At 45.6% G+C, this 18,419-nt stretch overlaps 2 protein-coding genes across 2 annotated transcripts; both read left to right on the top strand.

Moving 5' to 3' along the window:
• Positions 1–29: 29 nt before the first annotated feature.
• LOC146363634 (uncharacterized) lies at positions 30–9,205 on the top strand. The gene is made up of 9 exons (XM_084920102.1): positions 30–92; positions 878–966; positions 1,722–1,753; positions 2,074–2,418; positions 3,150–3,488; positions 3,568–3,669; positions 3,764–4,090; positions 5,749–6,078; positions 6,207–9,205. The coding sequence occupies exons 1-9, from the start codon at positions 30–32 to the stop codon at positions 6,284–6,286; spliced, it is 1,707 nt and encodes a 568-aa protein (XP_084776228.1). The 3' UTR covers positions 6,287–9,205.
• A 2,915-nt stretch (positions 9,206–12,120) lies between these two features.
• psmb4 (proteasome 20S subunit beta 4) lies at positions 12,121–15,304 on the top strand. Its single transcript, XM_084918783.1, has 8 exons — positions 12,121–12,278; positions 13,590–13,716; positions 13,793–13,872; positions 13,965–14,111; positions 14,400–14,481; positions 14,665–14,781; positions 14,863–14,951; positions 15,163–15,304. The coding sequence occupies exons 1-8, from the start codon at positions 12,154–12,156 to the stop codon at positions 15,173–15,175; spliced, it is 780 nt and encodes a 259-aa protein (XP_084774909.1). The 5' UTR covers positions 12,121–12,153; the 3' UTR covers positions 15,176–15,304.
• The last annotated feature ends 3,115 nt before the right edge of the window (positions 15,305–18,419 follow it).

Here is an 18,419-nt window from a genome sequence, read left to right as displayed (position 1 = left end):
GAGAGGCCCGCCCCGTTCCCACAGCAACCATGACTGTACAAGTAGACATGCAGGTGTGGAAACTGCAGCATGCAGGTCGCTACCTGCTGCACGTGTGTCATTGTGGTTCAGGTATTACTGTTTCATGAGAACATTAAAAGATCCCAGGGAAGGAGGAGTATGTGTGAGTCTGTTGCACCAATGCTTTGGTTAGGACTGCTGGCAGGGGCTCAGAATGAAAGGCTTCAAATATTTACAGTAATACTTTGGTGGCTTATTATTAATGAATAATTCTGAGAATTTTGGAGTTGCTTTATAAATGAGCAGAATATATAAATACTGTAGTTATATACACTGTAACCCTGCCCTCCAGGATCAGGGACTTCCTGTCCAGGTGGTTAACATGGGCACCGCCTGCTCCTCCACCCTGACCCGAGGCTAAGTCTTCGTGTCTACGCCCTGCACACTCATGATCGCACACCTCCCTTCCCCTCTAACACCATCAGTAAACGTGGTGACGACAGAACAGCCGTTGGCCTGATCGGCGGCGGAGACGAGATTGCGTACGGGGAAGAGGTTAAACACTGTCGAGATGTCGTGCCGACTACAACCTTCTGCTCAACACCATCAAAACTGAGGAGACTGTAACTGACGTCATAGGGAAACACATTCCCCTAACTGTGTTCGGCGAGCGTCCTCCTTGGGACTCCTGGGGGATCTTAGAGAACGTGCTCACCTTCTGCATCGTGGCCTGATATGCCAGTTGCTCAGTGTCAGACACTAAAAACCTGCAGAGGGTCATTAACACAGCACAAAAGATCTTCGGCTGTCTCTGGAGGACATGGTCAGCGTTTGGTGTCTCGTTGCCCCTGCGTGACCTCGTGCCCTCTGGGATCAGGTGCAGGTGTCTGAAAGGCAGGACGGCGAGGCCATCGGAGCGCTGAGCCCACTGAATGGACCTAGTGATGAGTGCACGAGTGAATGTTTGTATGGTGGTGTGCTGAGATGAAAGCCTAGCAGCAATACAGTAATAGTTATGTTGTCTCTATCCTGTAGTGCATTTTGTGCATCAGACCATAGTTTCAATAATATACAAGTGGAACATTTCTAAATAACAACTTGATGTACTTCAGTATTTCCAGTACTTTGATCATTTCTTTCTTTATTTAGTGCCACTCGAACACGAACATTTTCACTGCACCGTCTCCCTCAGGAAGATTTCTTCCATAAGATTTTTCCATAAGAATCATGGAACAAGCTGATTGGTTATAAATGCAAACAGTCATTAAAACTCAGAGCTGAACTGAAATGAATGTATTGCATCTGATAACTGAAAATAAACTTAGAAATTTAAAATATGAATAAATAAGTGAAGATTTTTCTTCCTCCCTTTGAGTTCATCATCCAGGCTCGTCCCAGCCTGTGCAGCTGCAACGCCGCCCAGTTCAGCCTCTTCATTCCTCCGTCTCAGCTCCCTGTCTCTTTACAACAATTTTTCATTGCAGTAATTTATGCGTCCTTCACTGATCCATCACAAACAACAAAAGCACTTTGTGGATGGGACGCTCCGATTTCTCCTTTTTGCTGCTGCAGAAAGCTGCTCGACTGGAATCTTCACATTCCCGGTGCCTCTTCTCTGGAGGCTGTTTTTCTTTCTGTTTGCTGGGGAAGCGACGAGCCGCCTGTCACCATTATAGATCCACTCTGGACAAACCCGGCCCTTAAAACGACACTTACTCGAGGAAGACGAGGGGCTTTTTGATCCTCGTGTTCGGTAAGATAGTGTGGGCAGCTGTGGGTTATCTCTGACTCTTGCTGTCTCAGCAGCAGCTTTGGATCACAGCAGTCTCAGACAGACTTTTATCAGGAACCAACGCACGGTTTGTGGTCCTAACCTGCACTGTTCAGCTCTATTTTTGTTCAGTTTACTTTCAGTTTTGTGCTCTCGCTTATTTCCCCCCTAATGGGGTTATTCTCACTTCATTCCTGAGTTTTAAGTCTTAAGTGCACTTCCTGTTTTATTTTGGTAGATTCTGTCTCTCTCCCAAACAGTGACAGCAAAGTTAAAAAAACACTGTTGTGCGTGTGTCCCAGTTTCCCAGCATGCCTTGGCTGCAAAAGTGGAAGTGTACGAGGGGGCGGAGTCTGTGCTTCTGCCCTGCTGGGTAGGTTTTTTACTAGAGGACACCACAGTGACATGGACCCGCCCTGACCTCGATCCCAGCGCCATCCACAGGCGGCACGAAGACCGAGACGAGCCGGATGGTCAGAACATGCGTTACCGTGGGCGCGCGGCAATGAGGGCGAACGAGGCGGACCCCAAAGACCTGAGCCTCACTCTGAGCAAACCCGAGCTGTCTGACACCGGAAGTTACGACTGCATCATCAGCAAGCAGAAAGACGTGCTAAAGCTGACCGACGTAGAGCTCCAGGTCAAAGGTCAGCACCGGACTCTGCTCTCTTTGAAGTCAAAGCAGCTCAGGCACGTAAGATTTAACAGTTTACACCACTCTGCTTTACCTCACTCAGTGCAGCAGGTCAACAGGACTAATTAAAAAGTTGATGGTTCAATTCCCTGGTTGCATCAACCCATGCATCCATCACAGTGTGAACGTTAGACAGAAAGCACTTCAACACAGAAAAGATGTCTGTGAATGACAACCTGTCCATTTAACATATGGTCACTGTAGCACACAGAAGCCCCGCCCACCAGCTTTCAGTTTTTGAGGATGACACAAATTTTTAATTGTTCGGTCCTCGAGAACAAGTAAGAGTATATAAGAGTTGTGTCGTTGTAGGGTCTGCCTCACAATCTAAAGCTGCTTTAGGCAGCTGTTGGTGTGATTTGGGGCTGTACGACTACAGCTCAGCATGACTGCAGATCAGGAACCACATGCTATGCTTTCCTCAGCTGCTCCGAGTCCTGGGATCAGATAAAGAAGGATGATCTTGAACTGGCTCTCAAGCAAAGCTGCTCTAGGGTCCAAGAATAACAACATGGAGCAGCTGGTTAAATCTGTGCTGAACTGACAAAACAAAACGAAATGTTGAACTAACTCATGGACATAATGATAGTTTGTGATGAAGTCGTTTGAAAAAGGCCGACATCCCCTCACACTAACCTGACCTAACCCTGACCGTCATGCACACCTTTTCTTTTACCCTCTCAGTCGGCATGTTGGAGGTGGAGGTGACAGAAGGGTCCGAGTTCATCCAACTGCCCTGCCAAATGACATCTCCGCTGCCTGCCGACACCACCGTGGAGTGGAGCCGCTCCGAGCCCATCCCCATGAGTGTCCACGTGTTCCCGAACAGCAGCGCAGAGCTGCCGAAGAAACAGGACGAATTCTTCTGTGGGCGCACGCGCATGCATGAGGACTCGCTGAAAACGGGAGACCTGAGTCTGACCCTGAAGTACCCCTCAGAGCGAGACAACGGTCACTACGTCTGCACCATCAACACGGGCACGGACATGCTGAGGCAGAAAGTAGCCCTGCAGCACGTCAAAAGTGAGTGGAAGGGGACACGGGTGAGAGGGAGGGATGCGGTTCACACGCTCACATTCATGCCTCTTTCTCTGACCAACAGAACCGTTTCCCACCTGGGCCACGGCTTTCCTGAGCATCATGGCCATCAGTCTGGTTGCTGGCGGAGGTTTTGTGGCATATTTCTGGTATTATTTTAAGATGGCTATGCTTTCCATTTGTTTTACGTTTTGGTTCTGTGTATCTTGTGGTTTAGGTTCAGCTTCCATATTTAATGTTTTGGTTTTGGTTCTTCTCATTCTCCACCACGGAGGTGGATGAAGGGGGGGAGTCTGTTCACCTGCAATTTAAAACCACACCTAACCTGCCAGTCGGTGCTACGGTGGTGTGGAGGCGCTCCAGGCTTGGCTTCAAACTGATCACAGTTCATGAGTACTCAAACGGCGAAAGCAAACCAGGTGCGAAATACATGGACCGTACAGAGATGGTCGAGGACCCGCTGACATCAGGAGATCTCAGTCTGACCCTGAGGCGACCGCGAAGACGAGACAGCGGGATCTACCTCTGCACCCTCTGCAGGGGCAAAGTCGTGCTGGATGAGAAACGACTGAGGCTGGAAGTCAAAGGTAAGAACCTAGCTCCAGGGCTGAAGCTCTGTACCTGCAGTCCCCTTAGACCAGTGGTTCCCAAACTTTTTTTGCTGGGCCCCCCTTTGTTTTACAAGAAAGATATTCGCGCCCCCCCTGCGTGCACGCGCGCATGCACACATCCTCCAACCACACACGCCCATATTTTGCTCCATTGCGGTTTATTTCACACCTCAAACATTTAGTAAACAATTAAGCAAATACAAGTAATCTGCAACAAATTACAGGTAGTAATAAAGTAAACTACTAACTCTTTTACGCTGCGTCCGCACCTACACGGGTATTTCTGAAAACGCAGCCCTTTCGTCCACGTAAACGGCGTTTCGAATCACCGAAAACGGAGATTTTTTAAAACTCCTTTATTTGCGTTTATGTGTGGACGAGGAATACAGAGTTCGTCACGCAACGTCAAAGGTGTGTGCCTTTATTCACGTCACGCTGTGGCCACGTTATTGTTTACAGGAGATGAATTGCAGAATGGCAGATAGAGACAAAATACTGTTAATCTGACTGTCTGCAGGTTTTACATGCAGTTACTGTCCCTCCGTTTACAAAGGCAGAGGCGTCACGGTGTGATTATTTTACTGTAGTTGTTTTTTCCTGTGTAATAATGTTCAACTTTGCTCTCAATACATTTTTCAAAAAATGCCTCTCTGTGCAAAATGGGTTCAAAAACATAAACAGCTGTGGGATCCTGTTTGTCCGTGATTTGAACCGGGGGAACAAATCGTGGCAGGATCAGCCTGATGTTATTTGTATCCCGCTGTAACTTTACTGTATAAAGAGCTCACATCTCCAAAATGTCAGGAGTAGTTAGTCATTACAACAATCAGAATCAGAATCAGAATACTTTATTGATCCCTGGGGGAAATTATTTAAACAAGTGTTTGTGAACTAAAAATCAAGAATGTGGGATCCTGTTAGTCCGTGATTTAAACAGCCCAGCGCTGCTCCCCATGAAGGGAAACCAATCCTGCAGGGAGACCTACCTCGGCACTTGTGCAGGTGAAGCCAAAGGGAAGATTTGCTTCACCATATTTTCTAGTCTTTGGCTCAGAATGAAGTTGGTTTGGAAACATATTCAGCGATGCTTCATCTCCTGCTTTGTGTTTCTGTGGGCGCCGTGCTAGCAGTATCCAAGCGTTTTGTTTGTTTCCCCCCCTTTTCATCCCGCGCCCCCCCTGCCATGGCTCTGCGCCCCTCCTAGGGGGCGGGCCCCACACTTTGGGAAGGTCTGCCTTAGACTCCCATGTTGAAACATGTTTACAGCCTGATACAGAAACAATTTAGATAATTTCCCCCTTTGGACCTCCTGTACATCTGTGTGTACACTTGAATATTTGACATGATGTCAGCGTCATATAAAGATACTGCAGGTAGCCTGCAGCTTTAAGAGGAAACAGAAAAATAGAAAGTGGAGGACGTCCCAGAGGCTTTACTCACAGTCACGGAGCTCCGCGGGTTCTGTTATCAACACTTTGTATTTACTTATGAAACTTCTGCTCATTTTTGGCTCCAAAATTACAAAACATGGAGTCAACAAACAACTGGGTGACATCACGGTGGATATGTATATTTTTTATATACAGTCTGTGATCAAATGTCTGGTCTGATGCTTTGATTGGCTGTCCTTTCAGTCCCTCAGGTGAAGGTGTCAGAGGGGGTCGATGCTGTGCTGCCCTGGAAAACCTGGATTCCTCCACCAGAAAAAGCCACTGTGGAGTGGAGCCGTCATGAGCCGTGGCCCATGATTGTCCATGTCTATCAAAGCGGCTCGAACTGTCTGGAGAAGCAGACCTGGTTGTACCGTGGCCGCACAAAGATGGAGGACGAAGATCCTCGTAAGAACAGAAACCTCAGTCTGGTCCTGCACGAGCCCACGGTGCTCGACAGTGGCGAGTATACGTGCACCATCAAAGAGGAAGAACGAGTCGTGAGGACGAAGCGTCTGAGGCTCCACGTCAGACGTCAGAGGTCAGAGGAAGAGCTCTGCAATCAATCTTCAAGTTTTTTGACAGTGAATAGGAGAATGCTGCCTGTTTCTGTTGTTTTCGCCTCTTCCTGCTGTCTGACCATCTGTCTGCTCCTTCGGCAGATTTCAATCACATCTCTGATGATGAAGAAAATGGAGAAAAGACTCCTTTGATCAGATATCGTGGGCCCCAGTCTGTCTGATCTCTGGCTCCCCCTCAGGTCCTCTCGGTGAACTGCGCTCAGTATCAAGCAGTAAAGAAAGATTTTAAAAGTCCAGGAAAGGAGGAAATAAGACGACGGGATTCAAAGGTTTTTAAAGGTCATCCATTTTTAAAGTATTTCAGACGACAGAACATGTGCTGTTTGTTTCTCAGGATCCACATGATAAAAAGTGTTTAGCTGACATTGACACTGTGGCAGGCGTTGGTTTGTGGCACGTCTGCGGGGGAGACCGACGCACCGCAGCTCCATCGTCTATACGAAGAATGAACTGGGTCCTGAGTTGTTGTTGTTCTGTACGTGTTGCTAAAAGCTGCAGCCCAGGGGTGTTGTAGCAAATAAAGTGTGTCAAGTGTGAAATATGTGGTTGGGTCTGTGCTTACCGCCACAAACAACTGTAGGACATCGGACCCAGTTAGGGAGATCGTCTACTTCCACAGACTGTGACAATCTCCCTAACTTCTGAATGTGGGAGTGAGAAGGAGCACCCAGGTGCAGACACGCCAGGAGACGGAGCTGAGTTTACACAAAAGGCGAAGCGTTTATTAGGCTGAAGACATGAAGACAAAAACAAAGCAGGGGGAGAGAACTACAACTAAAAGCTAAACTGTGACGACTACGACAAAGTGACATGAACATGATTCTGAACATGAACACGCCCTGAACAGAATCATGAAAGACTTTAAACCTGAGGTAACGTGGAGGGAGGAAAACTGACGACCTGACAGACTGAACGAAAACGCACAGGCTAAATACACACAGGAAGTGATCAGGTGAAGGGGAAACAGCTGACAGGAATAAACATAATGACGCCACGGGGAAGTAAAACTTAACCCGTTAAACATGGAAACACCAGACTCTTCAAAATAAAACAGGAAACAGCAGGTCAAACTAGATCATTAGAACACACACAATTAGACACAAACACACACGTACAACTGAAAGTACAACACTGAGGACAAGACAGACCACAGGACAGGAAAAGACTCATAACTAAGGAGACGAAGAAGAGCATATACTAGACCAGAACTGAAGACAAACAAATGATAATATGTTGCACACTTGGATTAAGATGAGTTGAAACTAGTGCAGCTTAGTGAGTTTGCCTTTACTGTAAATGCAAATGTATAGACATAGCACATCGTTACACATTTGTACAGTCTCACACAGCTCTTATCAGGTGCACTGCATTATGGTTAGTGGCCAGGCTCATTTACTCCCACTAGAGCTGCTCATTTCAGGGAACACTCCCTCTTGTGGTGTAACAGAGGAATAACTACGCTTACAGCACTGTCTTATTGGAGATTGGGCACACATTATTTTACAACAACCAAAGAAGGTAACATATTTGAACAATCGCAACATGTTAACCAAATATAATATTGTAACTAAAGCTTATGGGGGGTGTCTTGTTTTTGTCCATACTGGTGTTGGCCAGAGGGGCCGATGGCGCGATATGGAGCCTGGCTTCTGTCAGTCTGCCCCAGGGCAGCTGTGGCTACAACCGTAGCTGCCTCCACCAGTGTGTGAATGTGAGAGTGAATGAATAGTGGCATTGTAAAGCGCTTTGAGGGTCTCGAAAAGCGCTATGTAAATGCAATCCATTATTATTATTATTATTATTATTATTATTATTATTATTATTATTATTATTATTATTATTATGCCTCTCTTGTCCTTACAAATACTAGAACTTAACATCCTTTCAATGTAACGTACCGCCCCTGACAGAGGTGATAAAAGTTATTTCAGACTGTGAGTCAGGCCTCAGACTGACACCACTGAAAGATGGTTGATGTTGATTCATCTCTGCAGCGCTCTCTCTCTTAGGGCAAGGCTAGTTCAGTAGGTAGAGTGGTTGCGCCATGGTTGGAAGGTCGGGGTTCGACTCCACTGAACGACTACCCCGAGGAACCCCTGAGCAAAGTACCGTCCCTGCACACTGCTTCACTGGGTGAATGGGAAAATGCAGAGGAGTAATTTCCCTACGGTGACTAACGCACACACACACACATTATTTTATTAATATAAAGAGACACCTGCAACCTTATTCACAGCTCTGCTGCAGGTTAAAGCATTAGGCCGTATAAAGCCATCAGCACTTCTGAGGTGTGTCCTCCATCCTGTGACCAGAATCAGCCTCAGAGCTCCATGTGGAAGGAGGTCTCAGCAGGAGCTCCAGTGGAGGATCCACAAACGACACAGAGAACAAAGGATTTTTGTTGAGCTCATTGACTTATTCTCAGTCAGACTCGTGTTTGAGATGTTCATGATTCTTTGAAGTCATTACAGGACTAAACATGAGCACAAAAACCTCAACAATTCTACATCAACTTTTTATCATGTGATCAGGTTTCATCAGCTTTAAGACATAAAAGCAGTCACAATGAGCAGCCTGTGTCACTCTGGCCGCACCTGTAAAACCAAGTGGGCACAAAGTGAGAGATTCTGTGCAGGAGTTCTGTGTACTGAGAAAAAATGGAAATGAATAAAAGCATCCTGTCAGTGTGTGCCTGAACTCTCTCTTTGATTTCTTTAAATGACAGTTTCATTACACAAACAAAAACAGATAAATCAGCAGCATCATGTGGGCTGAGGTCCAGAGCCGGCTCACTATGGTATCCACTTTGGGCTTTGATGGATTTCAAAGTGAGATCATGGATATCAGAACATCCGTGGGGAAGAAATGTCAAGGGGAAAAGTCCTGTGAAGGTTCGAGGTGTTTCAGTGTGGTCTATAAATTGGAATAAAAGCATTTATCCATGCAACATTCATCCATCCACCCACCGATCATCCATCTGTCCATCCTTCCATCCATCCATTCGACTGTTCACCCATCCATCATCCATCCTTCTAAATGTCCTTCTGTCCAGCGGTCCATCCAGCGGTCCATCCATCGACGTCGTGGGCATGCTTAGCAACAGTGTTTTGCTTAAACCACGAGTTGGGATGTTGTGGGGGATTCTTATCACAATGTTCCCCAGCCTTAAGCTGCTTGTCACACTCTTTCCCTGATTACGCCACTAAGCTTTCTTAAGGTGGAAGATTACTGAGGGGAAGAGCGCTTTTGTGGGCCAAAGCATTTTTCACTTTTCATCCTATTGCTTCCTCCCGATATGATGCTTTCTTCAATGAACTGAAAAAGACTTTTGCTTATCCAGTGTCTGAGAGCAGTTCTTCCAAGAAATGATTGACCCGTCGTGGCAATCCAAGCGTAGCTGAGTTTGTGGTTGCTTTTCTTAGTGTGGCCACCGAGACGGACTTCTCTTTGTATACCTTTCAAGGCATATCCCCAAAAGTCAGTTTTATGATTATTACATTACATCACCTACAGAAGTTCTCTGACGACTCTGCCATAGTCGGCCTCAGCACAGGTGAGGACGACTCAGAGTACAGACAGTGGACTCTGGACTTTGTTGACTGGTGCCAGCAGAACCACCTGCTGATCAACGCCGGGAAAACCAAGGAGTTGGTGGTGGACTTCCGGAGACGCAGACCCACCACACTGACACCGGTGAACATCCAGGGAGTGGACATTGAGATAGTGGACTCTCATAGGTACCTGGGTGTTCACCTGAATAATAAACTGGAGCCACAACACTGATGCTCTGTACAGGAAGGGTCAGAGCAGACTCCACCTGCTGAGGCGGCTGAGGTCATTTGGAGTCCAGGGAGCGCTTTTAAAGACCTTCTATGACTCTGTGGTGGCATCTGTCATTTTTTACAGTGTTGTATGTTGGAGCAGCGGTTTATCAGCAGCTGAGAGGAAGAGGCTGGATAAACTCATCAGGAAGGCCAGCTCTGTTCTGGGATGCACCCTGGACCCAGTGCAGGTGGTGGGAGACAGAAGGACTCTGGCCAAAATAACATCTCTGATGGACAGAGTCTCCCAGCCCATGCATGTAAGTGTTGCTGCAGAGCTGCTTCAGTGACCGACTGCTGCATCCTCGATGCACGAAGGAGCGTTTCCGCAGCTCCTTCCTCCCTGCAGCTGTCAGACTGTACAATCAAAGCTGCTCCCAACAAACAGAGGTTTACATCAATGCTGTAACTTGCACTAATCAACCAAACAACTACTACTGTTATAGCTGCATATTACTTTTCTCAGTTTATATACGCTAACTTTTTGGAAGTTACACGTTTACTTTTTAATGCACTGGTGCAATCACACAATCTGCACTTTTCTAATTATTCTAAATATTCTTAACTATTTAAACATCTTTCAGTATCCTGCTCTGTTTGCCACTTATCTGTACTTTAATTTTAATAACTGTACAGGACTCTGCTTTGGTAACTACTGTCCATGATGTAAATATGTAAAAGTTGTGTTTCTCACCTGTGTCCTGTTCTTTTTGTATATGTGTGTTTTTGCTACTGTTACAACCAAATTTCCCCTTGTGGGACAATTAAAGGATTATTCTATGCAAATTGCCATGATCACTGATCAGTGACCATTGAATGGTTATGAGTACCATCACAGTGGGCTGTATTTTTGCAGGCACTAAATGACCAGATGAAAGACCAGTGAACCTGCTTCTTTTGAGGAATTAACCTCCCTTACTTTCACGATTGACAACTGCCTGAGGCAAAGGGAAGCTGAAAAGAACTACAAGGCCCATAAGGCACCTGCTAGTTCACCTCTGTTGTCCGTCCCCACACCGCCCACTCTTCTCTTCAGCCACCAGTGGAGCCCATGCAGAGTCGGTGCTTGCGGTTGACCCTGAAGGAGAGGAAAAGGCGTTTGAGCCCATTGTTTTACTGCACCGCTCAGGGCATTTTCTCGCTTGTCCTACTGGTCATTCTCTTTCCACAACATGGTAAAACTTGTTTCAGATCACTTGAACAGTACAGATAAATACCTTCTGAAAGTTATGTCAGCAGCCAACAAAAAAGCCATCACAAAGTGCTGGCTTCAGAAATGCCCCTTAACAGGCATTTTATTTATTTTTGTTATGAAACAGTTACATACATTAGAGCAAATGACATATGCTATAAGGCTCCAAAGGACCCAGGAAGAAAATGTGGGAGAAATGGTGTTATTGTTTGGCTCTTGAAGCAGACTAGGTGAGATTGTACAGTTGGATCATACAATTTTGCTTCTAGCTTTTACTGCAAAAGTAACTATTGTACTTGATTTTGTTAATAATCATCCCATGACCTCTTGTTCCTTCCTTTCCGGCGTGTATGTTCGTGTTTGTATGTTTACAGTTTTTAAAAAAGGTCAGATATCTCACCTCCTTCAGCTTACCAACCTGGCAAACCTCCCTCTCTGGAACCTTGGCTCGTCACCGTCTCCTATACTCAGTAAGGTTTTGCGCTTCAGAAATAGCATTCTCTTGAGTCTGTATTTGTTGCAGTTTAGTATTTCTAAATTATTCTGAATTTCATCTCAAAAGCTGGCTGCGTCCACAATTATTTTCCTTTTCACATTTAGAATCTGAATCTACTTCACATTTTTTCAGACTTGGGAAAAGACAGATGTTGAAGTATTTATCTCTGCCACTGTGTGTTATTAAATCAGAGCAGAGATAAGCTAAAGATATTCTTTTTCATTATCTTCAAATTAAAGGTAAATCAGCAACAGCACAATCAGAATGAGGCAGCAACACAGGAAACACCAGTAAACGGCTGTTTTTTTAATTGTTTTTTCTTTTATTATAATTTTAAGAAATTATTCCAGTTAGAATTTATGGTTTTAGAATATTTTAAGACTTTAGTTCAGGTTCACTACTGACGCGCTGTATTGTTTCCTCCCGTCAGTAGGCGGCGGTAAAACGCCATCCTGTGACATCAAACCGGCTAATCGCCTAAAAGAAGGGGCGTTGTCGTCACTTCCGGCAGTATCTAACATGGAGTCTGGTGGAGTGAAGTTGAGTCTGTGGGAGGACGGTCCGAAGCCGGGACACTTTTACTCCTTCCCCGGGAGCAGCAGTAGCGGGCCGGGCACAGCTTGTGGACCGGTCCGACACACACTGTAAGTGAGCCGCGGTCCTGCTCCGGGGCCGGTCCCGGTTTCGGGGTTTCGGTTTGAGTGCTGCATCATCATGGAGGAGGCTAGCTAATGCTAAGCTAACTGCCGGGTTACACTGATTTAAACGCTGGGTATTCTCCGTCCTTTCCGCTGAGTAACGTCAGCGCCGACGGGAGACCCACGGGTCACACCTGAGTCCGCCTGAGCTCTCGTGCGGTGTTTCAACAACAGGTTTAGTTGAGTTCGGTGGACCCGTTCCTCGAGCAGCTTTACTGCTGTTTGCTGGCACTAGCGCCATCTTGGGACGTGCACTCAGAGTTAACAGGGTTAAAATTGTGACCCAGGCAGCAATACTCGAGGATAGACGTCAGTGATCTGTCACTGCAGTGTGGAGGTTTACGGGAAATACAGCCAGGCTTGTCCATGCAGAGCTTCCAGCATCCTGAGGGTGCGTCTGCTTACGTCACCATGGTAACGGGTGGGTGACTGAGAGCAGACACGTTATCCACAGGGCGCAATTTACTCTGTTTATCAACAGAGTGATGCTTTAGAAACTAACCAATCAGAGTGGCTATAGGCGAATGAACTACTGCTCCCATGAGAATGACCTCTGACCTCCTTTAGCCGAGTCCTTTCTGTTCAGATCATACTGTTTGTGTATTATCACTTCCAAGGTAACTGTGCCCTCCACCAATCAGACGTTTAAGCAGAGGATTGTGGGTAGCATGGTTATTTTCTGTTACATGTAGGCGTGTTCCTGGCAACTAGTTTCTTAGCTGAGTAAAAGAGGAAAAAGATTAGGCTAGTCTAAAAGTAAGAATCACTTCGATAGCAAGTTAAAATTGACGACCATTAACTGGACAAAGGCAGAATCATGCTGTGTGACACCTTTCATCGTGCATTGTGAAATATATATATAAGTTCACAATGCATGTGTGTTAGAATATATATATCTATACACACACACAGTCCAGACAACGAAGAAACATGCGTGTTGTTTGTGTGTTGTGCCGTGCATTAGTAGCGATGCACACTGTTCGAAAATTCATGACAACCACTTCAATAAAAGTTCTACATCTAAAATATCGAGACAGTAAAGCATCTAGGTATTTTCTTCGGCTTAGTTGAAGTCGAGCCACGGGCAATGGCCCCAGCTTATCTGGGGGAACATCGAGGCATTCCAGGGCCAGCTGAGATGTCCTCTCAGTAGGACATGCTCTCTGCCCTCTGGGTTTTCACATGTTCCATCGCACAGGCTAATTACACCACCATTGGACTTGTTTAAAGTAACCGTGCCCCGTCCTCCTTCCACAGGAACCCGATGGTTACAGGAACGTCGGTACTTGGCGTGAAATTCACTGGCGGGGTGGTGATCGCCGCAGACATGCTGGGCTCGTATGGCTCTCTGGCTCGCTTCAGGAACATCTCCCGCCTCATGAAGGTGATGCCACCACCAGCAGAGGTCAGTTGGCCGACTGCTTGTTTCAGCAACTTTAATATTGGTGTTTCCTCCACAGGTGAACAACAGCACCATCCTGGGAGCCTCGGGCGACTACGCCGACTACCAACACCTGAAACAGGTCATCGAGCAGATGGTGTAAGCGCGCGCACACACACATGTATGTGCACACTCACATACACACACTTGTACATCCCCCTTCCCATCTCACTGGTGTCGTTTTCCATCAGTATCGATGAGGAGTTGCTAGGTGACGGGCACAGCTACAGCCCAAAGGCCGTGCACTCGTGGCTCACCCGCGTCATGTACAACCGCCGCAGCCGCATGAACCCACTGTGGAATACCGTAGTCATCGGCGGCTTCTACAACGGGGAGAGGTGAGACTTCCGCCTACTTCATGAAAAAGGACTTGGGTGGGGGGTGGTTGGGGGCAGACCAGTCAAGCTGCATTCGTATTTGTTACCGCCTGTTTTTTAGTTCTAGGTCAGTTTTGTTTCTTTAATGTTTTATGTTTTTGGTGCTCATGGATACGGCGGTTTATTTAAAAAAAAAAAAAAGAAGTATATAACTCCCAGGATGCATTTCAGCATCTTTACCTGTTAGAGGTGAACCTGAAATGGGAAGTAGCTCTTCTCTCACCAGGTTGCCGCCTTCCTTCTCTCCAGTTTCCTAGGTTACGTGGATAAACTGGGCGTGGCTTATGAGGCTCCCACAGTGGCTACAGGCTTTGGTGCATACTTGGCTCAGGTGAGTTTCAGCTGTAACGCTCTGCTGGCTGTAGAAGATTAATCATGTCTAAAGGTTTTTAAGGTGTGGTCATACAGCTGACTAACAGTTGAGGCATTAAAGCGTTACCGCGGAGACCAGTGATGGAGTGTTTGTGCTGAGTTTGGACATGTGCCAATAAAGCTGTGTTGAATCTGTGTGCAGCCTCTGATGAGGGAGGTGGTGGAGAACAAGGTGGAGATCACCAAACAGGAGGCACGGGAACTGGTGGAGCGGTGCCTCAAGGTGTTGTACTACAGAGATGCTCGCTCCTACAACAGAGTAAGTCGCACCGCCGCGCACACTCAGGTGTACTGGACGCCATCCAGAGAAAGTAACAATTTTATTTCTGTTTCATTTCAGCACGAGATCGCTATCGTCACCGAAGAGGGCGTGGAGATCCTCGGACCCCTGTCTTCTGAAACCAACTGGGACATAGCCCACATGGTCAGGTAGGGTCAAAGGTCAGAAGACGAGGAAGAGTTAGGGATTTTTCCTCCAAGTTTAAAAACTGTTTCTGAGAGTAACCACCACTGATATGTCGATAGCATAACCAAGCAGAACACCTGACTTCACTGTAATGAAAATGTTGATCAGATACAAACAAAGCTTTATTTACAATCTGTAGATGTGACTGACATTTTTCTTCATGTTTCTCTGCAGCGGGTTTGAATGAAGAGAAGTGGCAGCGGTCTCAGCATCACTAACAAACCCTTCTCCTCCTGTTTGCTCCAGTTTACTCTGTACTTTCTCTTTTGTATGATGGAAAATAAATGTAAGAAATAAAGAGAGCTGTTTTCCTTGGTTTATTTGTCATCTGCAGATTATTGAAGATTATCTTCAGATGAAACAGTTAAATTTGTCCTCACTAAAAGTAGAATCACTGATTTATATCAACTGTTCCACACATTTTTACCACTGCGTGTTGGTTTAAAGAGTTTAATTTATTTTAACCTCCTAAGACCCGAACTCTTCCACAGCAGCATTTTTAATTTCTCTTTGAAATTTGGGCTAATTGGGACCTGATGAATGTAAATACAAAGAATTACCAGATTTTTTTTCAACCTAATTTTTGTTTCTAAGAAAAATGAGAGCCACATATGAGGATATTTGTTTAAAATTTTGATAGAACACAAGCAGTATAATGTCCTTGTAAGTGGATATGTAGAGCAAAATTGAGTATTTTGGTCTAAATAACCCAAAATGTGATGTTCACATATGTGGACGCCAGGTTCTAGGAGGTTGATGGGGGTTTTGTTTTTTTACTTTTTGGAATTAGTCTTTTATCCACATTAAAATTCTCGGAGTTTGTAGGGAAAAAGCATTATTTACTCTAAGAAATTTGAGATCGTGTAAATATTTTAACCACATCCTTTATGTGGTTAATGAGAATTCAGTTATTATAAAATGCTCAGACTGGAGAACCTGAGCTCCCTGCTTCTTCCTAACATTTCTACATGCATGTCAACTTTGTTTTGTTTGAGTTGGTTTCGCTTTTGCTGCTGCTATGCAGAATTTGACAGAAAAATTTGTCTGTTTTGTAACTGGGCAAACCAGGAAAAGGCGTCCAATCAAATTAATTTCTGTTCTAAAAACGTTTCTACTCAACGAATAGGATTAAACCCGCTTTGGAGAACTGACCAATGGGAATAGACGCTGGGTTTATGTATCATTATCAAGAATTATTTGGAAATGAGAAAGATAGCGCTGAAACGATTTAACGGGCTGTTTCTCAGTCTGGTGGTTTTGCATTTAATGCTCCTCAGCCTGAGGGGAGCGGGACAAGAAGTGAGTGTGCTGGGTGAGTGGGGTCCTTCACTATACAGGTGGCCCTCGTCTTGCATCTGGAGGTGTATATGTCTGTGATGGTTGGGAGACTGCCTCCTTCACCACCCTGTGTAGAGCTTTCCTCTCTGCCTCAGTGCAGTTTCTGTGCCACACGTTGATGCCAGAGCACAGAACACTCTCCACCACACATCTGTAAAAGGAGATGAGGACTGAGCTCTCCATTCCCACACATCTCATCTGCCTCAGGAAGTAGAGCTTCTGGTGAGCCTTCCTGATCAGGCTGGAAGTGTTTTTCCAGGTAAGGTTGCTATCTAGGTACGTACCCAGGTACTTGTAGCTGGGTACTACTTAGACTGCAGATCCTCCAACGTGCAGGGGTGTGTGTGTGTGTGTCTTCCCCTCCTCAAGTCCACAATCTTCTCCTTCGTCTTCTTGTCATTTAAGCAGAGATTGTTTTTCCTGCACCAGTCCTCCAAGTGTTCCACCTCCTTCCTGTAGCCGGTCTCATCGTTTGTGAAGCAACCAACCATAGCTGTGTCGTCTGCAAACTTTACAACATGACAGCCTGGATGGTTGGGTGAGCAGTCATGTGTAAGCAGCGTGAACAAAGCTTTATTTGCAATCTGTGGATGTGACTAATGTTTGTGTTCTTGTTTCTCTGCAGCGCGTTTGAATGAAGACGAGAGGCAGGGGTTTCAGCATCACTAACAAACCTTTCTCTTCCTGTCTGCTCCTGTTTACTCTGTGTACTTTCTCTTTTGTATGATGGAAAATTCATGTGACAAAATAAAGAGAGCTGTTTTCCTTGATTTCTTGAAGATTAAACAGCTAAATATGTCCTCAGTAAAAGTAGAATCACTGATTTGCATCAGCTGTTCAACATAGTTTTACCATAGCATGGCATTTGAATGGTTGACTTTATTCTAATGTGTTTTTTTTTTTTTTTTTAATTAATCTTTTATCCACAATAAAATTCTTGGGGTTTGTAGGCAAAAAAACAGATTTTTTACCCTAAGAAATTTGAGATAATATTTAACCATATCCTTTATGTGGTTAATGAGAATTCAGTTTATTAATATTAAATGATCATTTCAGACTGGAGAACCTGAGCTCCCTGCTTCTTCCTAACATTTCTACATGCATGTCAATTTTACGTTTTGTGTGAGCTGGTTTAAGGAGCTTGCAAAGAAAAGCGTCTGGACTTCTTTAAGTTACTTGAAGACGTTTCACCTCTCATCCGAGAAGCTTCTTCAGTTCTAAGGTCAAATGGTGGAGAGTCCCAGATATAAACCTAGTGGGAGTATCCCCCCACAGAGGGACAAAAGGACCCCCTGATGATCCTCTAATCGCCTGAGCCAAGGTGTGAAAGCGGGTGTGGGTCCCAATCAGCCAGAGTTTCGGGTGTGTTCATTGTGAAACCTGGCCCCACCTTATCATGCGAATTCCTGAGGTCAGATGGCCCAGGATGTGAGTGGGCGTTAAGGCGTCTGGGAAGGGATCTCAAAACTGGATTATAGATGGCAGAGAGTTGGTGTCGTAAACCCCCGCCTCTGTTCAAAGATGGTCGCTCACAGTGGACATAGATGGCTTCTTTCACTCCTCTTTCAAACCATCTGTCCTCTCTGTCCAAAATGTGAACATTGGCATCCTCGAAAGAGTGTCCTTTATCCTTAAGATGCAGATGGACTGCTGAGTCTTGTCCTGTGGAGGTGGCTCTTCTGTGTTGTGCCATGCGCTTGTGAAGTGGCTGTTTGGTCTCTCCAATGTAGAGGTCTGGGCATTTCTCGCTGCACTGTACAGCATACACCACATTGTTAAGTCTGTGTTTTGGCGTTTTGTCTTTCGGGTGAACCAACCAACCCGAAAGACAAAACGCCAAAACACAGACTTAACAATGTGGTGTTTGCTGTACAGTGCAGCGAGAAATGCCCAGACCTCTACATTGGAGAGACCAAACAGCCACTTCACAAGCGCATGGCACAACACAGAAGAGCCACCTCCACAGGACAAGACTCAGCAGTCCATCTGCATCTTAAGGATAAAGGACACTCTTTCGAGGATGCCAATGTTCACATTTTGGACAGAGAGGACAGATGGTTTGAAAGAGGAGTGAAAGAAGCCATCTATGTCCA

The sequence above is a fragment of the Perissodus microlepis genome, chromosome 22 (assembly GCF_051167445.1).
Source record: "Perissodus microlepis isolate ML-2025 ecotype Zambia chromosome 22, ASM5116744v1, whole genome shotgun sequence".
NCBI classification, from domain to species: Eukaryota; Metazoa; Chordata; class Actinopteri; order Cichliformes; family Cichlidae; genus Perissodus; species Perissodus microlepis.
The sequence above is the reverse complement of the archived record's forward strand: the minus strand, read 5'-3'. Positions and strand labels throughout refer to the sequence as shown.

Excerpts from the sequence above, each read along its gene's own strand:
- LOC146363634 (XM_084920102.1), top strand. The coding sequence starts at position 30 with ATGACTGTACAAGTAGACATGCAGGTGTGGAAACTGCAGCATGCAGGT. Across the intron at positions 2,419-3,149 it reads CGTAGAGCTCCAGGTCAAAG|TCGGCATGTTGGAGGTGGAG; the intron begins GTCAGCACCGGA and ends TTACCCTCTCAG. Across the intron at positions 6,079-6,206 it reads TCTGAGGCTCCACGTCAGAC|ATTTCAATCACATCTCTGAT; the intron begins GTCAGAGGTCAG and ends CTCCTTCGGCAG.
- psmb4 (XM_084918783.1), top strand. The coding sequence starts at position 12,154 with ATGGAGTCTGGTGGAGTGAAGTTGAGTCTGTGGGAGGACGGTCCGAAG. Across the intron at positions 13,873-13,964 it reads CAGGTCATCGAGCAGATGGT|TATCGATGAGGAGTTGCTAG; the intron begins GTAAGCGCGCGC and ends GTTTTCCATCAG. Across the intron at positions 14,482-14,664 it reads TTGGTGCATACTTGGCTCAG|CCTCTGATGAGGGAGGTGGT; the intron begins GTGAGTTTCAGC and ends ATCTGTGTGCAG.